The sequence below is a fragment of the Molothrus ater genome, chromosome 9, assembly GCF_012460135.2.
Source record: "Molothrus ater isolate BHLD 08-10-18 breed brown headed cowbird chromosome 9, BPBGC_Mater_1.1, whole genome shotgun sequence".
NCBI classification, from domain to species: Eukaryota; Metazoa; Chordata; class Aves; order Passeriformes; family Icteridae; genus Molothrus; species Molothrus ater.
In genome coordinates this window covers 16439851-16463285 of record NC_050486.2, presented here as the reverse complement: position 1 = coordinate 16463285, position 23435 = coordinate 16439851, and the positions used below count along the sequence as shown (strand labels likewise).

The 23435-nt window shown below is 39.1% G+C and overlaps 1 protein-coding gene across 5 annotated transcripts; it reads left to right on the top strand.

Annotated features, from left to right (window-relative positions):
- The first annotated feature begins 1316 nt into the window (after nucleotides 1-1316).
- On the top strand, nucleotides 1317-22563 carry SH3GLB1 (SH3 domain containing GRB2 like, endophilin B1). Of its 5 annotated transcripts, none has more exons than XM_036387695.2 (11): nucleotides 1317-1473; nucleotides 4257-4398; nucleotides 6962-7090; nucleotides 7766-7899; nucleotides 8281-8373; nucleotides 10402-10488; nucleotides 11877-11900; nucleotides 15230-15319; nucleotides 15785-15885; nucleotides 20881-21112; nucleotides 22091-22563. In XM_036387695.2, exons 1-11 carry the CDS (start codon nucleotides 1402-1404, stop codon nucleotides 22196-22198), a joined length of 1212 nt encoding a protein of 403 aa, XP_036243588.1. In that variant the 5' UTR covers nucleotides 1317-1401; the 3' UTR covers nucleotides 22199-22563. The 5 variants fall into 5 exon arrangements, with proteins under 5 accessions (XP_036243588.1, XP_036243589.1, XP_036243592.1 ...); XM_036387696.2 differs by having other exon boundaries at nucleotides 1319-1473; nucleotides 10402-10440; XM_036387698.2 differs by lacking the exon at nucleotides 1317-1473 and adding an exon at nucleotides 1747-1969.
- The last annotated feature ends 872 nt before the right edge of the window (nucleotides 22564-23435 follow it).

Genomic DNA, 23435 nt, shown 5'->3' with positions numbered 1-23435 from the left:
TCTCCAGCAACCCTTAGACACTCGCTGCCTCACACAGAAGTGGACATCAGGCAGAGACAGAGTACTGTGTGTTCAGATCTAAAACTTCACTTTCCCAAGCAATAATCAATGTTGTAACCTCATATCAAAGCCAGAATAGCTGTTGCTTACAGTAGAAAGACTCCTTTGGAGAAAAAAGTCAGAGATGAAGCATTATTTGCTAGTACTAGTTCCCTCAAATTGCTTTTAGGTTAGTGAATGCCCTTTCAGTCAGAAATATCTCCTTTTGTTTGCTTCTGATAAATATTCTTATTCCATAAAGGAGTTCTGCTGCATACAAATTCTTTAATAGGAACTACATCACACAATCGGAATAAATAGGTTGCAGCATTGTTCCTCTAACTATTTCCCGGAGTTATGTAAAAATATGACATTACACAGACAATCCCTGTGATCCAGGACAACTCACTTGCTACCTGGGAGACCCAGTCCTATCTGCCTAGCAAGCAGAGCTGCAGTAGTCAGTTGCATGGAGGCACTGACATCTAGTGGGCTCCAGCTACGTTTCCAGTAAAAGCAGCCTAGGGCTGAGGCTGGTCCCGAGGCAAAAGCCGTGGAGGCAGCCATGTTCTGGCAGTTTTGCACTCCCCTTGGGATGCCTTTGGCAGCTGCGGTGTGCCTTGAGCTCTGGGCTCTGTGGTTTTTTGGACGCTAACCCTAGGCGTAACCCTAGGCAATAAAAGAAACCTAGGGCTAAGGCTGGTCCCGAGGCAAAAGCCGGGCCGCGTTCCCTGCGAGCGGCAGGATTTCCGCGCTAGCGGCGCGGACAGACGTGCCCAGGGGGTCACCCCCGCCCGCCTGCCCGCCTGAGGGGACTCTGCCCGTGCTGCCCGCCCTGCTAGCGACTCTTCATGGCAAGGGCCGCGCTCGGCTCTCAGTCTCCTTTGCCCAGGGCTGGCCCGCAGACTGACCAGGCCCCAAAGCAGCATGCCCGCTAATCCCGAAGGCCGCCGAGAACGCTCGGGGTTAGCCGGCATGAAAACTGTGCCCGGACATCAGTGCCAGCCCTGCCACCCCACCCCGCCCCGCCCTGCCGTCACCTCACGCCAGCGTGGGGCGGGCCGGAGCTGGAGCGGGGCGGGGCTGGGGAGGGAGGGGGCCGGGGCGGAGTGGGGCCGGGGCGGAGCTATGGAGGAAGGCGGCCGAGGCGGAACGGGGCCAGGGCAGTCTGGGGCCGGGGCGGGGCCGCCGCCGGCGCCGCTCCCCCGGCCGATCCGGGCCCTGGGCTGACGCCGCGGCTCCGCCAATCGGCTGCGGCCGGGCCGGGCCTGGCCCCGCCCCCGGCGGCTCCCACAGGGACGGGCCGGAGCGGCCGCCGCCGCCGCCGCGGGTGCCCGGGCTGAGTCAGCGCCCCCGCCCAAGATGAACATCATGGATTTCAATGTGAAGAAGCTGGCGGCTGACGCGGGCACCTTCCTGAGCCGCGCCGTGCAGGTACGAACCGCCCTCCCCTGCCGGGGACCCGCCGGGACGGGGTTCTGTCGGGGCGGCCCCACGCGAGGACGCCCCAGCCGGGTCGAGGCCGCGGGCGGCTCTGCTGCGCCGCCGCCGGGCCTGGCGCGGGGCGCTGGCCGGGGCGCTGGGCTCCGCCCCGGGGGCCGGCAGGGGCCGGGCCCACCGCGGGCCCCCAGCTCGGAGGGAGCGCCCGGCGCGGCTGTGCTGGCGGGGGCGAGGCCGAGCATTGGCCGGGCCGGGCGGCGAGGGCTGCTGCGAGAAGTCTCCTTCAGCCGGCCCCTCCGGCCGTGGGCTGGGCGGGCCCGGCGGTTCGGCAGGCAGGCTGCCATACAGCAGTTTCGGGGGGCTGCGGGGGTGACACAGCCCAAGGTCAGGCAGGCAGAGAGGGGAGAAGGCGCCAGCACTGGGAGCACGAGATGCGCAGGCATCAACTGCCGGGAGATACGGCCGGACTTTGTGCATGCAAAGGACAAAGGTGTGTCTCGCCTGAAATAAGCACCTGGGGTTTATTGGCTGCTAGAAACGTGTTCATATCGCTACTTGATCGGTAAAAATCGAGTTCTCATGCGACACATGAAAACCCGGTATGTGTCTGCTTAGGCTGTTTGGTTTGTTTTACCTTTAGTATCGTTTTTAAGCTAGTTTGATAGCCCATTGTTTCAGATTTGGTCTTCCCCTTTCTTCGCAGTAAGGGCATTGTAACTGTCTTTTGTTCCTTAGCGCTTGTCTTGAGCCGTAATCCCCTTTCCTTATATAATCAAACTTGAACAGATTTGCTGTATGGAGATGGGCATCCAAGCAGTATATAGTAATCCACTTTGGTTTCTCATGAGTTCTCACTGGGTCACAGTCAGGTTTGGAATGTGGTGAGCGTTGTTATCTAGTCTCCTCAGTCTGATGTATTGCCCTAAATCTCAATATTCAAGCAGAACCAATGATCAGCAGCACAGCAGAGCTCTGAAAATGCAAACTCGTCAAAAAATATTGTTCAAATTCAAATGAAGTTAAAGCAGTCATTATAGCTTCTCTTTGTAGTGGAGGTATTTCCATGCTTCCCCCACTGCTCCTGTCTTCTTCCACACCTACCTGCTACCGAGACCGACTCTTCCTTTCCTGCCTCCTCTTTGTCTTTTCTTGTAGGACAAGGGGAAAAAAAGGAGATGCAATTTCACCCTTCATTGTAAGATCTTGTGATGGGGCCTTGTGATTTCATTTAAGTGTATGTGTGAAATCTAACATTGTGATCTTCACAATCTGCACACTGCTGAGAGGATTTATGGAAATATTAATAAGAATATTAATAATTTATATACAAATACTCTTATCTGTAATTAATTATAAAAAATAATTCCACACCTATTTTTACTGTCTGGTAAAGAATCTGTACAAAGTTTTTGAGAACACCTGGCATAGTTTAAAAAGCCTTTTAAACAGCAGCAGTAGTAGTAGTAGTAGTATGTTTATGAATAAATTCCCTTCTTCCCTATACAGCAGCTGAACTTTCTCATGCCTGCGGTTTGCTTTTATGTAGAGCTGCAAATGCCAGAAGCATTTATCAAGATGTGCATGCTATCAAAGTTGGTTAATGTACATGTGGCAGAAATGAAAACAAACTTGGACAATGCAATTTACTTCTATTGTATTCTATTTCTTACTGGCCACCAGAGAACTTGTTAAGAATGTAACTGGACAGTCAGAATGCTTCCAGTCCTGTTAAGTTCCTAATTGGTAAATTTGTTAGTGACTTAATCATGAGCCAGGTTGAGAATGCCTGACTTGGAGCAGGGGGCTGTCAAGGATGGGATCTTTGCTGGGAGGAACTGCTGCTCTGAGGGGGGAGGGAGAGCCCTCACTTCCGCCTTCCCTTGCTTCCCTGATGTGAAATGTGGAGCTTCTCCCTGTCTGGGGTTGAAAAACAAGCTGCTCGTGGATTAGTAAGACTTGGCATGAATTTTGTATCAAGTGAAATGAATTGTCTGATGGATTTATTTAGCTAAATGATGTTATATTGTACTTCATGGTCACTAAAATCACAGCTTGGATGAGAACAGCAGAGGTGGTCTTACTGTTTCTGTAAGGAATAACAGGACATCTAAAGAGTTTATCAAACACTGGTTTGTCCTATTCTAAAAAGCAGCTCCCTGTCTCCAAAGAGATAGATTTCACAACTTCCCAAGAAAGTTTGTTTTAGCTTTTAATCCTTGTCTTTAGAAGCTTTCCTTAATGTCTAATTATAATTTAAATCTTCTTACTGTAGTTTAAACTCCCTATTTTTGTCCTGTTTCCTCTGGACAGGACTTTTTTTCAATATATTCAAGGTAGCTGCAATCAGAATCTGTTTTATCTTCAGGTTTTACATGAGGATAATTGACAAACAATTACAAAACATACAAGATTGAAGTAATCTTTTAATTTTCTGTATTACCTCTGGACTTCCATTATGGTTAATGTTTTAAAGAACACTGCAAAATTGGACAAATCACTTCACATGTGAATTCTCAGTACCAAGTTTAGCAGAGGATTTCTTCATAATGTTACAAATTACCTTTCACATATTTTTCTGCCCTTTTTTTAATCTGATAATATGGATGTGTTGGTAAACTTAACAACTTTCAAATTTGTCCTTAGATTTTTACTGGTGACTGGGGGAATGGTTATATCTTTTAAAACATCATCTTCAAACTAATATAAGTGACTGTTTTAAATTTGTTCTGGAAAATTATTTCTATGAACTGAATATTTTTTACTTGACTAACTTGCAGTTCACAGAAGAAAAGCTTGGTCAGGCAGAGAAGACCGAACTGGATGCTCATCTGGAGAACCTTCTCAGCAAAGCAGAATGCACTAAATTATGGACAGAAAAAATAATGAAGCAAACAGAAGTATTATTGCAGCCAAATCCAAGTAAGGAACCCTTCAGGTTTTTGTGTTCAACTTTTGAATTAATAGATATGTCAGTGTAAATATTTACTTCAATAGCTATTGCATAAATAATGACTAAATACAGCAGTTTTAAAATTTGAAGGCTGCAGTTATAGAAGGCACATTTTGAAGAGCTGGTAAGAATTGGAGTCACTGCCAATTGCTGATACTTCCTGAACCTTTCAAATGGGGAAAACTTTATACTGAGCTTTTTAAACTGTCGTATTGGTTCCATACTCTACTCAGTCTCAGGTTGATTGGATTTTTGAATTGTTTAGTGTTTAATTGAATTTCCCATTCTAATTCCAGATATCTTTGATAGCTGTAAGAACTCTGAAGTTCTTTATGGAGTAGATACAGTGGCTTAAGAAACTTCATTACTATGTAATTATTTAAACTCTCTGCACAATAGTAATCTGCTTGAAGCAGACAAGATGGACTAAAATACCTGTTTTTAACAATTCCATTACTGAAGAATTAGCGCCCTACTTGAGCAATACAAAAAGTGTTAAATATGATTTAATCACTGTTGAGTCTCTTACTGTAACAGCAACAGAAAAAAACCATGGTCAGAAGTAATGAAGTTTTATGGTGTGTTAATTTTATTTGTTTCTGAAATTGCTGCTATGACTAGTAATGTTGAGGACATCAGTTTCAGACTCATCCTACAGTTGTACTAGAGTTTAGAGCTATAGGAGTTTGCTTAGTGTATAGATCTAGATTTTAAGTCAAGACCTGGTGTCCAGTCAGTGGGTGAACTACTTCACTGAAAAAATCTAAACCTCCTTTGGGTTTGCTCAAATGATAATTTTATAAAAATGCTGTTACTTCTGCACTGAAAACAAATGTTCTCCTTGTAATGACATACTGAGCTAGGAATTATTAGTAAAGGTAAATCATACACTGCTAACACTTCTCTAATGCCCAATGGATAAATTCTTTATTACAGAGATGTTTGAAGTATTACTTTGGAAGTGTGTTGCATCTTTTAGTTCCTAAGAACAGTATTTTAAAAATAAACCAACTAATCTTGTGGGAAGGATGCAGCAGAACTTGCAGAAAATTCAGCTCAAGTTTCTACTTTTGTCTAGGCCAGAGGAAATAGTTGTCTGTTTCATTCAATTCTGTATTTTAGTATCTCTTGAACTTCTACAGCAACTTGTCAACTTTGAATATTGAAGCAGTGACTGGAGCTAGTGGAAGTGTATACAGAAGTTTCAGTGGAAGGATGATATATAGTAGTGTCTCAGTTCTGCTCTCCAGTCCATTTTCTTATGGCTAAAAATACACACCATTGAGAGCAGTGATCTTTGTGAATGTAACTTCAGCTGTTTGCTGGCCTACTTGGGAGAAGGATCACATGCTGCAGAGAGCTGCTTTTGGTGCTTGTTAATGGAGTGACCCTGTCTGGGGGAGGAAAAATCACTTTAAGTCCCATTTATAATTGTACCTATAGAACAGACCCATGTAATAGTCCAATAATTTTAGATTACTTTGCAGTTCTTTTGTGATTTAGTAAAAAATAAATACTATGGCTTGAGTAAAGAAAACAAATAACTTTTGATAATTTCTGGTTCACTCTTGCTGCCAGGGAATTTGCTGATACCCATAATTGTCTGTCTTAGATTAATTTTTGTGACCTCCATGAGAGAGTAGTTATTTAATCCACTGCTGTTGAAAGTTGTCTAATTAACAGGTAGTATTAAAGTGGCAGGTTTGTTCACTGGAAAGCTTCTTTGTGGTTGTCTCTACTATTGTAGGCTGAAATTAGTTCTTACTGACTGTATAAATAAAGCCAGCTAGGTGAGAAATGAAAGCACTTGGTCAGAAAAATTGGGTATTGTGTCTGAGGAGTTTGCTTTTTCAATTACAGAGTCCCTGTTTAGGTGTGTGAGGCCTTTCCACCTAAGAAGCTCCCTGTGGCTTAGTATTGTGATAGATGGGTAGTAATACTCAAATAGTCTCAACAAGTTTTTCTGATAATTTTATTGCTCAGACTAAGAAAATATGAGAAAATGAAATGAAACATTTTCTAATAACTTTTAATGGTTTCTTTCAGAATGTTTTAAGGGAGCATGGGAAAGAGGATATAATTTCTGGGGCTATTGAACTTTGAGAATATCTTAATAGGGAACTTAGAGTAGTTGTTGAACTTAATTCCTACTGCAAATTGTAGTGAACAATTTTTTTTTTCTGGAGGGGGAACAAAAGACTGGTTTTTAAGGAGAAGTGTTCTGTTATTGCTCTTACTGTGGAGACTTCTGATCAAAACTCTGAAAAGCTGTATAGCTATGCTGATGGAGAAGAAAAGTATACATTTTCACTTTCCCAGATGGCTCTAGGAAATACTTGAACGTGGCATGGCAAACATGGAACATGGTCAGTTTTCAGGAACAGGATCTCCGGCCTAACATTATTCACTTAATATTGAGTTTAATGGCTGGATTTTGGAATTCTTTTTTTGTGTTCCTTTTTCTTGTTTGCTTGTTTCTCTTTCTAACTTATGCTTTAAATAACAGTAATTATTTCAAATAAATGTTTTTAGATGCCAGAATAGAAGAATTTGTCTATGAGAAGCTGGACCGCAAAGCACCAAGTCGCATGAATAATCCAGAGTTACTAGGCCAGTATATGATTGATGCTGGGAATGAATTTGGCCCAGGAACAGCCTATGGTAAGAAGTAAAAATCACACAGATACAGGCTTTTTTAACAATATAAAAATGTATTTCTTGTCTTCCTCTAGATAAAACTGTTGAATGACATTTGTATCAGTTTGAGTTGACTTGCTGTATTACTGAGCAGTAGGAGATCAAAACCAAAATTTAAAGTATTGCTCGGTTAATGTGCAAATGCATATTTAGAAGTTTGAGTAGATGGGGGTGAGGAAAAGCATATGACTTTCCAGTATCTCAAGCTTTTTCCTTGCTATTGACTATTCCTGTTTTAAGAATGTTGTGTAGGAGAGGAAGGTGATGGATTAAAATAAGTAGGTATGATGTCCAGTTCTGAAATAGGTGTTCACTATGGAGTTGCCATAATATCTTGCCTTGACCTGTGATTGATTATAATAAAAATGGTTTGGCTTGTTGTTTTTGTGGATGTTTATTTTGGTGTGGGATTTTTGTTTGTTTTTATGTTGGGTTTTTTTGGTGTTTAGTTTTGGGGGGGTTGGAGTGGTTTTTCTGGGGGCGTTGAGTTTTTTGCACATTATTTTCTTTCTTTTCAAGGCCCTTTTCATGGCATTGGGTTGTTTTTCAAACTGCTAGCCTAAACTTTCCTGACTGTGGCAACCTGTTTTGTTAACCTCCTGCCTGAACAATATGATTAACATCTTTTTTCCTTTGCAGGAAATGCACTCATTAAATGTGGAGAAACACAAAAGCGAATTGGGGCAGCAGACAGAGAACTCATTCAAACTTCTGCTATAAACTTTCTCACTCCCCTAAGAAACTTTATTGAAGGAGACTACAAAACTATTACTGTAAGTTGAATTGTACGTTTTTCAGAATTTCACACCAATTGTAACTGTCAGTCTTCAAAATGTAGTAGTAGATAATGGTGCATTATTACTTTCCTCCAGGTAATAGAGAAAAAATCAAGTGAAATTTGTGCCTTTGGAGTATTTTCTGGTTTTTGCCGAGGTAAAAACAAGATAATGATGAAAATGTTAGTTTGGTAACTATTGTTCTGTAAGAAGTATGCATATTGAGCATAAACTGTATGAGAATAATTAGGATCTAATTCTGCCTCTCCAACTGAAGAACTTTTATTTACATGATTCTTCATTAAAAACATTTCCAAGTAGACAGTCTTTTGCTTGTATGTGTACTCATTCTCACAAACTAACCTAACTCACTTTCAGAAAGAACGTAAACTGTTACAAAATAAAAGACTGGATTTGGATGCTGCAAAAACCAGACTGAAGAAGGCAAAAGTTGCAGAAGCTCGAGCTGCAGTAAGTAGAGGGTTTTTTTCCAGTTGGTCCATAACTTTCAGATGGATTGATACATATTTATCAACTTGACTGCTTGGTTATGTTTCCAGTTCTAGCTTCTTACCCTGGTTATTCTTCTAGGTACTTTTGTAACAAATGCCTTAGTGGAACACAAGGAAACAGAAGTGAGTTACTGATCAAGGTGTTAGTCTTCTACTTTTAAATATTACCTCAAGTTAGACTGACTTACTCTCTTCTTGTTTTATAGTAGATGAACCTATATTGTCAAAAATTAATTGATACAACCTGCCAATATGGGTGTAAATACAAATACTTGAATTTCTGCAGATGTTGAAGTGTGGGTATGAAGTGTGTGCTTTCAACTGATGAACCTATCTATACTTAACTTCTCTCTGTCAAAAATATTTGTGGTTTCTCTTTATGCATTGCTTACTATTTTACACCACCAAACAGAGGTGAGATGCTTCAACTTTTATGACTTGAACCATTCTGATTCCCTCAAAAATGCTTATTCAAGGAGATTAAATTGAAAAAGAAGGTTACTGCTTTTTAAACTCTTAAAATGCTCTAAGGGAAGGAATGGACTGTTGACTGTATGTAGTTTCATCAGGATATATTTACAGTATTTTCATAGCTATCTTTTGACTTCTTTCCTAAAGGTTCTGCAGTTAACGATGGATAGTGATTTCTCCTGTAAGGGTTAATACAGTAAGGGTCATGCAAATAAAGAAATCGAGTTTATTTAAATACACAGGGACAGTGTACATGACGGAGAGGCAGAAGGACTGACAGATTTTGCTGGCTTTTCAAAATGGGTGTTTGTCCTGAAGGATCTCAGAGACATCGTCTTGAGCTTTGAAGTGCCTCTTTGCGATGACAATCCATCTAAAAAACCAACATGATCTCTACCTGACAGTTCTGCCCTTGTGTGTCAGTCCATGTCATGCCCACTGTCCCTCTGTATTTAAACTGACTGTATTTTTAAATCTATGCATGCATTTTCCCTTGTCTAAATTCTCTGCCAAAAGAGTCACTTCTCTGTTTGTCAAGCTTTCTTAATTTGTAAGACTAACTATGGAGAACAGGGAAAGTTTTGATCAGCAAGCAGTGCAATTTTGAAGCAATGGATAGAGGAGCATTGGATAGTAAACTATTCCTTTGCTTGACTTTGTTCAGAGTTAAGTTAATAAAAAAAGTGGTTTTATTATTAGCTTCCTTTGTGGTATGGTAGCAAGTATGGACTTTTCTTTCTAAAGCAATGAGAATTGTTCCCCTTTGAACTTGGTATTAAAATTATATATATAAATATATATATATATAATACTGAAGCTTTAAATCCATCACCAGTGCAGTCATCCAGAGCTTGGTGCCAATTGCTGCTGCTCCTATTTGATCCTAAGTATTCATACAGCAAGTATGCAGTTCTATGCCCGTAATTTAGTGCTGGAAGAGCATGAAACCCTAAACCTCTTCTCTATTTTGCTTATACTTAGCTGTCAAAATGTAATTAAAATTAATGTGCATGTGTAAGAAGGATCAGATTGTAGAATGCCAGCAGAAATAACAAAATTGCATCTCTTCTTTATCCTCTGCAGTGTATAAGTGAGAACTAACCTGGATGTAGGTGTGATGCAAATGGGTTAGATTCTGCTGGCTCCCTTATTTATAAAGGAAGAAGCCTAACAAACAGGGCTGGACTGATAGGTTAGTGTAGTGTATTGAGCTATGACACAAATTTTTATGCTTTACTATTTTCTGTGACAGGTTAAATTGCTAAATTTTATCTATATGTGATTACATATTTTTATAACTGGCAAAAATAATTAGAAATTGCTTGTCCCATGCTTACTGTACAACTGAAACAGCTTAGTTCAGTATTTAAAATAAGTATCTAAACTGTTTTATTTATCTATATTCACTTCACAATCTTGTTTCACTTAAACTTGCAGTGCTTTGTGCTGATAATCTATTTACCTGCTGTATTTGCAGTTTTTTAACTTGCCTTTGTTTTTTATCTATACACTTAAGCAACTAAACATCTCTCAGCCTGAAGAAAATAACATTATGGTAAATGTCTCTTACATGCTCAACTTGCTGCATGTAAAATGGCTAAAGGTTTGTTGGCCTCCTGTGTTCATTCATTTTCCTGTCAAATGTTTCCTCTTGCTATCCAGCTCATTTTGTTGTTTTCCATTTGAAAATGGATTGGTGAAATGCACTAAATACACTTATGTCAGTACAGCATTGCATCTTATTTTTATCAGATTTTTTCTGATAATTTGAAATATACAGTATTATATTCTAATTTCTGTGATTTTATGAATGTAAACTTATTATATAAAGGAGTTAATTTTTCACTTCTGAAATTATTTTCAGCTATTAGAGGAAAGAAATTATTGAGTTTTCCTATCTTTTTAATATGAGTAACAGTGAATTATGTGAAACAGACAGGAATATGTAGAAATTATTCCCTTCAAGCAATGTGTTACAAAGAACTGCAACTGAATAATGTCACAGAAGTTAATGGCTTAACTTAAAGTACAATGTATCCTAAACTTGTTGCAAAGACTCCCTAGTGCAGCTTGTTTTAGCCCTATAGTTGTGACAGTGGAAGAGAAAGGGATTAATTAGTTCTGTGCCAGCATAGACTGCACTGTCCAGCCTGTTCTGGTTGGGGTTTGGATCTGCACAGCCTATTGGGTCTCATCTCAATTTAGTGTTCCAGATTTCTCAGCTGTGATCAGATTAAAAAAATGAGCAAATAAACTTGTTTGTTACAGTTTGCTCCTGCAACCTTTATACACATTTCTTCCCACTCCTAATTGTGTCATCATCTTACAATGGCAGAAGATGAAAATTAAAGAACCACATTGCAAGAGGGAATTGAAAGAGCAAGCTGAAGTAATTAACTTTTAGACTAAATCCCTTGCAGTTCTATGATTTTGCTGTGCTGCTTGCTACTACTCTAATACTCAATGTGAGATACCTCTGTAGCAGTTTCAATTAAATTTAGATTTCAGTCAAAGTGCTTGTGAAATAGAAAACTGGTAATGAAATTAGCAAGAGAAAGCATTCATCTGTTTCAGTGTTAAAATGAGAATAGCTTTCTATAGTTTTCCATTATTATAACACATTAAGGTAACTTAAATTCCTCCTAAGGTAATTTGGTTTGTCTGATTCACGTCATTTTTTAAAAGTAGTTATATCTTGTGTTGTAATAGCTTGTTTTAAGTAGATTCTTGTAATAAATGAGTTCTACAAGTCACACTCTCCTCAGTATCTAACTTGTTTCATAGAGGTAATGCTATCCATATTCATAGTAGATTCATTGTGTATGAGGGGCTTTGGGCAACTGACTTGTAGTGCTCCTCAAACCCTGTGAAGTTCTGAGGACAGGAAAGTACTTAAAAGCCAAAGTGTGATTATATACTATAATAGAGTGCCATAAATGTCTAAGTTTGTGTGTTTTTATTTTCTCCTCCCCCACTCTTAATGCTGACTAGATATGGGCTGAGGAAGTGACAAAAGTAAGTAAACAATTTTAAAATGCAGAATTCTGAAATCATGACTTGTGCTGGTCTGCTGTAAGAAGGGATATTACATGTTGTTGATTTCAGTCTGATGCTGGCAGCCTGATGCATTAGATCAGAGTACACTGGGCCCCTCCAGGGCCTTTCAGGTTTCGGTGGCAAAACAATGCCTGGGGCTTGTTTTGTAGTAAGCTGTTTCTGGCTACTCAGTACCAGTACCAAATGATTCTCATGGGACAAGATACAATAGACTACTACAGGACTTCTCTCAAAATTTACTGGTACGATATCCTCATCAGAACAAGCTTATTTGAAAATTTTCAGAAATATTTGGGTCTAGTAATCTAAACTCTCCTGAAAACACTGATCTTCAAGTTTTACCCACAACATGGAGCACCTCACCTTTCTCCCCAGTGTCACTAGATCTTAGCAGCCTGAGTTAGGGGGTAGGCACATCTAAAAACTGCACCTGCCCCGAAAGCTGGTTTGTAAGTTTAGCATTAGCCTTGGGATGGGCATTGCAGCCTGCTCTGTTGTGCCACCCCTTGGCCAGGGACAAGCTCAGAGGAGCTAATGGGCTGTTGGGCAGTGGCTGCTGTGGTGCCTTGAGAAGGGCCATTCATTTTTCATAGGCTCATGGCTCTGACAAAGCAGCATTGGCAGCAGGCTGTGAGGGGGTGTGCTAGCAGGGAAGGAGGGCTTTCTTAGTGGATTTCTGTAGAGGAGGGGTAATTAAAATTATGTCAATAGAAGGAGAGCAGGGGCTTTGGAGTATGGTTTTTAATGGGGAACTAGCTGGGCAGCTGTGGGAGGTGTAGGGAGAAGCTGGAATATTTCAGCTTCAAGTGAAATCTTGGGGGTTGTGGGAATTGCTCTTCCAGCTTTCTGTGAGTTATGGTGCACACGGGGTGAGGATGAGTGTGAGTTCAGAGGGAAGGAGGCATTTAAAGTAAAAGGAGGGTTAACTGTAAAAGGAGGGTGAGGTCAACTTTGATCCTAAAGTTTGAGAATTATTTAATGAATTAAGTAAAGTAATATTTGGAAGGAGGAAACCTCTCTGCTGGTCCTATATTGGGGAACAAATGGCAGGGAAAGAATACTGTTGTATTGAAAACTAATTTTGAAGCTCTTTGCTTTTCAGAGACAAGAACAAGCAATTTTAAGGGTAGCAAAATTTAACAGATTGTCTTGGAAAGAAGAAATAATACAAAGTGCTTAACTATAGCATAAAGAAGACAAAAAACTTCAGCTTTTGTAATAAATTATGTAATTCAAGGTCCCTTTTTTATGTAGTGTATAAATAGCAGACACTATTGAGAAGAAATGACAATATTATGTATTTTTGAGCTCTTCACTCTGTTCAGAAATAAAGGTGATCAGGCCATAAACTCCCCAGATTAAAAATCAGTTGGTTTTCACCCTTACCCCAAGGTGTAGAATAGATGTGCTGTCCTGCTACAGTTCACTTAGCAGTACTGAAAATAGGGATGGGCAAAACTCATTAAAGACATCATTGCATAATTCAGTTAATGTAAATCTCTATAAAACCAGTACATTGGGCTTTTGTAAATATATTTTAAGTCACTCTGTACTAAGTTAATATGTGTTACCACATTACCTACTTTTCCTTTTATTTATAGAAAGTAGTTGATTTGCTGGAATGTTGTTGAAACAAATATAATTATTTTGATGGATATGTCCCCTTCTAAGTTCCTGTTCTCCTGTATTTACTTATCTGACAGGGAGACAGAAACACATTAGCAACTGCTGACTTCAGAGAAGCAAGAGACAAAGCTGTTTCTCTCCAGATAAATTATTTACTTATTGCTTTGATAAGTTTTTAAAAGAAAATTACGATGTTGCTTTTCTTCCCCTCTTGGCTATCAGATTAGCTTTTTTCATCTGTTTGTTCTTACATTTCTCTCAAAGACTGACAGATGGATTTTGCTGCTGCTAATTCAAATTTTATCAGAAAATTCCAAGCAAAGATTCTTTCCTCAACAAACTTTGAAGACCTAATTAATTTGGAACTTGATACAAACAGTGCTATCTCAGATTTGAGTAGGAGGCACACAGCTCTCTTTAGGTACTTCTTCAGTGTTTAATTACTGTGTAAGCTCTTCCAGTTGCCGTGACTTTTAGGTAATTGTGTCATTCTTCTGTGCTCTTTTCTGAGGTTCCATGTGACTTTTCATACTGATTAACATTAGCTGAGTGGAAGAGCAGGATGGTTGCAAACATATAAAATGCTTTTGAAACCGGTGTTTTACCTCGTATCACCTCATTTTTTTCACCTGGTATCACCTCAATTTTCCTGAAAATATATTTCTCCTTTCTTAGAATAATAATTGCTGCACCTTGGACCTAACGTAGGTTTTTGCCCTTGGGTTTGTTTTTAGAAACAAGGCACAATGCTAAATGAATATAAGCATTGAGGCAAGGTAATCCAGATTCCAGGCTGAGGACATTCTGTCTTGGAGCCATGAATCTTAGAGCACCATATTCTGTATATGTGTATTTAGTGTAATTTTTTTCTTCCCCCCCCCCCCCCCAGAAAAAAGTACTCTAAAGTAACTTTGGCTGTGCTAGATTGAAGTAATTTAAAACTTAAAAATAATTCAGAATTATATGTAACAGGGAATAAATTTGAATTATTGAAATATGAAACTTGTATTACATAATTTTTAGTAGAGATTTTACTCTAATTGTAGCACCAAGCGTTAGAACATTTTGTATAGTTCAGGTTTATTTATTTCAAAGACTCCTTGATTACAAGCTCCAGAAATAATTGTAGTAGTTTGGTGGCCAGTATAAAGCATTAAATTATGAGACATTCTGGTAAAACTGCACATCAAAGATTTATGTACAGCTGATTGCTGTGCAGTTACATGCAAAATAATGTCAGATTTACCCTGAATTATTTCATCAAAGACCCGTTCAATTGATCTATAGAAAAAAATTACATTATTCTTGGCTGCCATTGGTGTGCTGACAAAACCCCTGGTGCAGACGTGGTTGTGCCAGTGAACACTTGATTTGTTATTGTGAGAGGTGGGGTAATAAGGCTGGCAAAGAAATGCCTTTCTTTTGCATATTTAGTAGGTGTCTGATAATAAGCTGCTTGCTGTGTACACAGGGCCTCCACGTTTCTGAACCCAGAATGCAATTACTGGTTTTGCCTAATAAAGATCTGCAAAGAAAAGCCCATTTCAAACACCTATAATTCATGCATTTGTGTGAGCAGTTCTGCCTCAGGTGGGAGTGTTGCAGTGGGCAGTGTAGCACAGAGCACTGTACCAGTACCTGATGTGCATTCTTGCCTTTAGTCTGAACAGGAGGTGCGAATTACTCAGAGTGAATTTGACCGTCAAGCAGAGATTACCAGACTGCTGCTGGAAGGAATCAGCAGCACACATGTAAGTACCCAATAGGTGTTGAGGAGGAAAGGCAATATCAGGTGCCTTCTAAAGAAAGCTGCTGTAAACTGCTTGGGAACTCTGGTCTGTGAGTTTTCACTTCAGTGCATTAAAGCATCAAACCACAAGGGTTGGGGTTTTTTTTAATTCTAATTTAATATTCACTGAATTTAACTTTACTTCCCCATTAACCTTCAGAATGCAAAAGTTTTCATTTTCATTCTCCATACCCAGCTTCCCATTCATCAGTTCAATTGAGTGTTGAAACCATAAAAATGTTTACTCAAGTATGTTAATTTTTGTGACATTTTATTCTGTTTGCCTGGTAAATCCAGGCACTCTGCCTATCTGGTGTTTATCCCTAAGTGCCAGTATTGGCATTAGCACCTGACCAGGTGCCTACTCCTTCTAATGCACCTGAGTGCCCTTTTGGACTAAACTCTTGAATTCTTTGCTGTGTTACAGGCACATCATCTCCGCTGTCTGAATGACTTTGTGGAAGCTCAGATGACCTATTATGCACAATGTTACCAATACATGTTGGATCTCCAGAAACAACTTGGAAGGTAGTAATACTGTATAAACTTCAGAAAAAAGCTGTTTTTAATAAATGCTTATTAATAGTAGGAAAATGTACACTGATAGAACAGTGGTGGACACACAGGCATGCTGGACTGAAAGGAAGTGTATCTGTTCTCAGGTAATTAATATGTAATTACCCAGTGCAACTACTTCCCTAAGCCTACACACAGCACTAAGGCTTTTTGAGACTTGATCTATTGAGATTTTATATATTGTGTAATTGAGGAAGGTGAGCTCTTGGTAACCTCATTAAATGTGACAAAAAGAAATTTCTGGAGATCTTTTTGGAGTCTCAGTTGTAGTCTCAGTTGTAGTATTTCAGTTGTCTTATGCTTCACACTACTAAACCACTGTGCAATGTGGGAAAAGTTTTTATACTTCCTATAAATTCCTGTTGCCTCTTAATTCACTACAGGTCATTATCTGATTTTCTGATGAAACCCTGTTCTCCACTCTTAAATGAGCTGCCAGCATTGATAGTGTATAGGGAGAAATCTACTTCATCCCATCAATTATCCAGAGCACATACAGTAGAATGAACAAGTTTGTCTTGTTTCCTGGGCTTAGCATTTTTAAAGTAAGAGAAGAAGCTGACATTAGTTTTTGCTCTTAATCCTTTTTCTGTGATGGGTGGGAATGTAGAGATCCACATACTTACATTTCATAAAGTTTCTCTATTCTAATTCTTCACAAATCACCCTTTCTTAGAGTTACACAGATGTTATTTATATGAATGTATGCATTGAAGAATTGTCTGTACTTAAAAGTTTACTCTATTGTCTGTTCTAGGTAACTGTGTCTGAGGTATCTGTGTTTATGTTTTCCCTGACAAGGAAGTAAAAACAAAAGTGTTCTTGAGTCTTGCCCTTTTCCTGACTTGCAACTTCCTGTGGTATTTGATTTCCTCAGTTTGTTTAAATGTGTAGTTTAAAGATTTTTTTTAGTCTTCTAAAAGACTAAACTCCTGAATTGTAGTTTAAATTGTTTAAAATTTTGATCCAAAAAATGCTGCATCTTTAAAGTTACCTCGCAGTCTAATACATTCCAGATAGTCAGCTATAAAATGTGGTAACACAGACATACAAGTTATGGAATTGAATGCTTGAAAACAAACATTTACAGTATTAAGGAAAAGCAACTATTAAATTAGAAATAGAGTGAAATATATTACACAACTATTTTTAGAGGATATTTATAAAATGTGTACTTTTTTCCTAGTGTATTTATCAAACAGAAAGTCTTAAACATAATACTCTTATTCTTAGGAAGACCATGTTCCTCTTTAAATTCTGCTTTAGGATGTATAGCTTGTCCCAGAACTGCTGTTTTTGCTTAAAATTTGTGTAAGTTGCTACTAGGTATAAAAAAAAAGTGTATTTGAAGAAAATAGTGCCTTTAGGAAAACAGAAGGGTGCATCTTTATGTGGCTGTGATCTGATTAGTATTTTTAATAAAATTACTATGACTGGTAGAAAACCAAAAGCATGGAAGCTTTGCAAAATTCTAAATGCTTCTAACAGTGAAATGAAGTTTCCCTGCCTATGTGGATTAAAATAGTTATGGTATTAAATCTTGGGTGTGTCTTTCCTTCCTTGTGCAAGAAAAATCTCACTGAAGTATCACAGAGCACTGGGACAGGGTCTCAGGTTGTGCTCCTTGCTTCCAGTTATAGGGATGTGGTGTGTAGCCCTTGCAGTAAATAAGCAGATGAGTAGGTTTGTGTTCTGTGCTCCTGAGGTTATGTGGGCACATACAGACCAAATAAACAACTTAGGCAACTCAGCTAGATGTGGTTGTGCTCTGTTGGTTAACACGTAGTGCTGCGTTACACAGCTTTTCACACATCTAAGAATGGTATTGTGCAATATTCTCACATAAAAGCCAAGAACTGTGAAGGATCTGAGTTTTGTTTTGAGGTTGTTGATGGACCAGAGGCATTCAGCCTCTAAGTGAGATCAGTTTGTTGCTTAAAACAGAAACCTGGTTCTCAGAGGAGATGCATGTGATATTTTACCTGGGTCAGAATCTAGGGCATGCACCCCTTCCTAGTTCCAAAGCTGAGCACTGATCTTCCTGATGTACTCTCCAGAGGCAACTGTAAGGAGGGTGGGGGGAAAACTTGTACTCAGTTCTCTTTATACAAATAGACATATTTTTATGGATGTTTCTCTTCAAGGCAGCACCAGCTGCTTATCTCTGTACTGCCTTCCCCTCCTGTGAGGCCGGATTGATCCTTTAAATCAAATCTCCCCTTTTCCTTACTTTCAGTTCCTCAGTATGAACTAAACAAATCTATTTCAAATATTCTGGTACTCTGGCTGCTTTTTTCCTTCCTGATAACTGCTTTTGCTCTGAAGTTTCTCAGCTTCCCTGACAGACAAATGTAAGCTGTGGCATAATTTTTTCAGATTATCTATTACTAGTATCTTACTCTACAAGCTGTGAAACTCCTGTTACTCAAGCATTCAAAATAGAAAACCCTGAACCAGACAATCTCTGTGTAGCTGAAGCCTTCCAGTAAAATGCCTTACATACGGCTTTGCAAAAGGAGTGAGACTTAATGCTCCATTGAATGATAGACTGGTTATAAATTTTGGCTTTCTGTTCCACTGACTGTACAACCAGTGACCCTTTGAACTGAGCAGAATAACTTACAGTTAATTACTTTGTTAACTGAGAACAGGTTTAGCAGTATATTGAACAGTCATTTAGCAGTATTGAGAAACAGCTGATTGTCATTTAAAACTAAATCCCTCTGGTTGAATGCCAGCTAATCATGTAATAAATACATCATGAGGCACAGCTGAGTTATACCTACAGAAATGTGGGGTTTGGTTTTGACTCCCTTTATTTTGCTTGTTTGATTTGTTCAGGGAACATGATGAACTAGTTTGAAAAACTAATCTAGCAAATGAGAAAAAAAAAACAACAACATTTGGTGGAGTTGCCTTCTTGGTGAGTTGAATCAGCTCTTTATGATCAAGTGGGGTCAAGGTAACCCACAGGGGGGAAGTGGGACTTCCTCCTTTGCACAGTAGTAAGCTGCTGCCTAAATTCAGAACAGCTTCCTGAAAGTCTTCCCAATTTTTACATGCAATTTGGTCTGACTGTCAAGGGGCTAGTGCTGTCCTCCATACTACAACGCTGCTCTTTCCTTTCAGTCAGATACAATTGTGACTGCAAGGTAAACATGTTTAAAAAGCTATTCTCATGGAAAGTTGTCTTCCTGATTTTTGGTGAGTTCAAATTGTCGAATCAAAAGCAGCAGATTGCTAGATCTGACTCAAATGGTAGAGAATGAACATCTCTGCTAAAAAGGGGTACAGGAGTGGGTCTGCCCTGTTTGGTGGCACTGTGCATTTACCAGGTTAAGTGTAGTGTGAACCTGGAACCTTGTGTGCAGGACTGCTGTAGCTGTTACAGATATGAGCTGCATTAGTTCCACTATTTATTGTCACATGAACCAAAAATTAGTTGCTGCGTTGATGGGTTTAGTTTTCACCTGCATCATCTCCCTAAAGCAGCTCTGCTTATGATCATACGAGCACCAGTAATGCTGCAGACATGGTTAGGAATATACTGATCTGGATTTACATGGGTACAGTTGCCACTGAGCTGCACCTTCAGAAAGAATCTGACTGGGGTGCAAGAGGTGGAAAGGGATGAGGCTGTTTTCTGGTGGGGTTTATATGCATGGTATGGATAGATCCTCCTTATGTCAAAGAGCAGGCACACGAAAGGAGGGGGGAGGCAATATGCCCAAATCCTAGATGTTAATGAAGAGGCATCCATGTAGAAGGACTGATGAGGGAAGTTATGTGTGGGAATTCACTGGTCAAAAGAATGGAAGGAAATACAACTGTAGTTCCAGGTCATCATGACTCAGTCTAATTCCTAGTGCTGGCCCTTTTTTACTGCATCAGCTCTGTCACTTTTTAAAACCTCTATTGAACTACTCTTTAAGGTAGAATCCAGATGGGTGTTAGAACCAAGTAAGGCAGCAAAGGGACAAGAAATTGTTACATCAGCTGTTAAATAATTGAGTTTAGTCAGCCACAGGACTGCATCCCAGAATGTAGGGCAGAGTGACATGAAATGTTCTCAGAGCTCATCATTGCTGGTCCGTTCTTCCTACTCCACTGCCCCAAAATCTCTTGCTGCTTTGCTCTCCTTTTTGCTCCTTCCATTTTTCAGTCAGGTTATTCTGTGCTTTCCCTTGTATCTGTTCTGTCACTCAGAACAGTTTATTGTGACTGAGGTCATTAACTAAGTAGGAGATTATACACTTTTTCCCCCTTGTTTTCAGTCAGGTTAATGAATTTAATTGACTTCATGGGAGGGTCTGGCAAGCACTATGGCTGGCACTGAGCAAGTAGCAGCCTGACCCAGAAATGAGCAGCTTAAGTTGATATAAGTTCATTTTTAGTGTAAAAAATATTTTTTGCTTTACAGCATGAAGTTAGCTGAATCAATGAACTGATTTAGATTACAAAAACAATTGTGTGTTTCTTCTTGCTCTCAGAGGGAGGCTGTGGTTTTAAGTTGTATTATATTTCCCTGATCTGGTTCGTCAGCACAATCTTTTGTGTAACCACATAATTGAGGAATGAGCAGGAGGAGGTGGAGGCTACTTTTCCTGGCAGAGCTGTCAAAAGAAATGTTTATCAAAGTACAGTCTGAATTAAGTTTGACCAACAGTGTTTTCTTGGTTTTGCCTTTTTTAAGAGACAAATATCCAGGGCTTTTTAAGGTGACAGTATTCCTTTAAATTTATATTGATTTGATTTATGCTACTTTTCAGGAACAAGTATCTTTATTTATGTTATAGAACCCTTAGTGCTGCTCTCTTACTTCTATCTACTGGTGTTTATTGCTGATAAAAATAAGAATGCTAATTTAGGCATGGGAGCATGTATAATGCCCTGTGTAAAACAGATTCATTCAGAAGTATTTTCTTTTTTTTTTTGGTCCTCTTACAGCTTTCCATCTACTTTCCTCTCTAACAACAATCAGTCTTCCACAACTCCTGTGCAGAGTGTTTCCTCTCCCTCAGTCTTGGCCTCAGCCTCTGCTTCATTGCCTTCAGTAAGCAATTCAATGGTTACTTCAGGCCTCAGTGAACTGAAGTCATCAAGTGGCAGCAGAAAAGCAAGAGTTCTCTATGATTATGATGCTGCAAACAGCAGTGAATTATCTCTACTTGCAGATGAGGTAAGAGTTTTCTATGTACCTTAATTATTTGAAAGTAAAATGGGAATGTTTGTGAGTAGCCAGTTGAGATATGCTACATCAAAAAGTCTGTGTAGTTGATTTTTAAAAAACTAAATTTCATTAATACCCTTGGAGCATTGTCCTGTACATTATGTATCCTAATATTCTGTAGTGAGAGCCAACATCTGTGACACCGTCTTAGCTTGCAAGAACATTTGCTGGACAGTCAAGATGCAGTTCTGCTGTCTACTTTTCACCACACCTTTAGCACTATTTTCAATATGATTAGTCTTTCAGACATTGACTATTGCAATTTGGGAAGAATATGAAAATACAACTACTTCTTGCTTTGATGGTGAAGGTTGTGCTGTGTTTATTCCTGTTCTAGTTCAGTTGCAGTTGTAAGTCAGAGTCTATACAAAGAAGATGGAGGTAGATGGTGAAGCACAGTGTATTCACCTGGTAATGTGAATGTAGCTTAATGCTGAAGAAGAAATTGAAAAAAGAATATTCAGGATTTTTGGGTTTTTTAGTGTGCATTGCTTCAATATTTTTATTTGACTTTTTTCTTATCTAGAGAGTGACTTAGATAGAAGCCGTGGGCTTGGATTTTCTGTGAAGATGTAGCACATCAACACCATCTGTCTTTCTATCATGCACTCCACAGAAGTTTCTTTTAGGCTGCCTGTTAAGGCTCAGGGCGAATACACAAGTTAAAGCATAATAGAAAATAAACAGTAATGAATAGAATTTCAACAGAAAAAAGGTACTTTAAAATATGATACTGTGTCTACTCTTTTCCATGGACCAATGAAATAATTTTTATGAGCATTTGATTATGTTCCATGGATGCTCATATTAAATTCTCTGTTTAACCTGGGTAATCTCAATTCTAAGACACTGGGAATCACATGAAGATAGACTGTAACTCTCTTTCCTGCAAATGAAGTTTATAATAATGTCTTTCTCTTTTTGTAGGTGATAACAGTGTACAGTATCCCTGGCATGGATTCAGACTGGCTGATGGGTGAAAGGGGAAATCAGAAAGGCAAAGTGCCTATTACTTATTTAGAACTGCTAAACTAAATGGTTGGCCTGCATAGAGACTGTCGATTATGGCAACACCATATTTATATACAATTAACGTTATGTAAGCAGGTTTATGTGTCTTCCGTGTTACTGTCTTGAGGGACAAATACCAGCCATTAAAAACTGGCTTTTCTGCCAGCATGGTTGCACGGTCAATACTCTATTCAAACTTAATGTGTTTAAAGCTTTTACTTCATGTGCCAAGAACGTTTCCTACAGATTTGTTTCTACTGAAGTTTTCACTAATACAAGCTTCTACTTTTGAGTAATCTAGATTGAAAGCAGGAGGTACTGTTTTCTACTGAAATTTTTCATTAATGGCAAAGCTTTTCTTCACATAAAATAAACTTATTGTGAACTGATGCAGGTGTAATGCACATTATTTGAATAACCAAAACCAAATGTGACACATAAACCATGTGGTTCTGTTCCCAACATTGAGGAGCTCAGATGTGCTGAGGCACACATGGCTTCTGCTGAGTGTCTTGTGTGTTTAGTCACCTCTGATAAGTTAAGGCAAGTTCCCAGTATGCTGAGATTTTAAATTGCACATAGGTGGATTGACACAAAGTAGGGACATAGAATTCTGACTGGTTTTTAACTTTGCCTTGTATTTTTTTTATTTAATTGCTTTCCAGAAAAGAGACTAATTCAGTTTGATAAGTAATTATAAAAATTCTTTCAACTGCAAATCAGCCTTTATGTTAAATTAAGCACTGCATTTTGCTAAGCAAATATGCACTGTCTCCCTACATTTAAGTAGTTGTATAGATGAGCATACAATTGTTCAGATTATAGGTTGTAATGAAATTCTGCATCCCCAATTCTTATGCAGCAGTTTATTGTCATGTTCTAATTGGATTCAATTAGTGTTAGGCATTTTGCTTTGCAAGAGAATCTCCTTTCAATGCAGGAAGGAAATAATGTTTTGCATCTGGAAATGGTTTTATGAAAGGTAGTATTATTTGTAAATAAAATAACATTTTCCTGAAACGCTGCACCCTTTAGCATTTCATAAGTAGCAGATTTTTAAGGCTGTAAAATTATTTAAAAAGTGCAGTTAAAGGGAATCTTCCTTTCTTTCTTCTACCTTTAGTTTCAGTATAGTTAGTTTAGTGGGTTGGACTTGTAGAAGGAAACTCTGTCCATTGAGAAGGAAATTCTTCTCCTTGCAGATCATGCAACGTTACCAGGAGTCCACTTTAGCTCTCAGGGAACACTGGTACCAATGCTT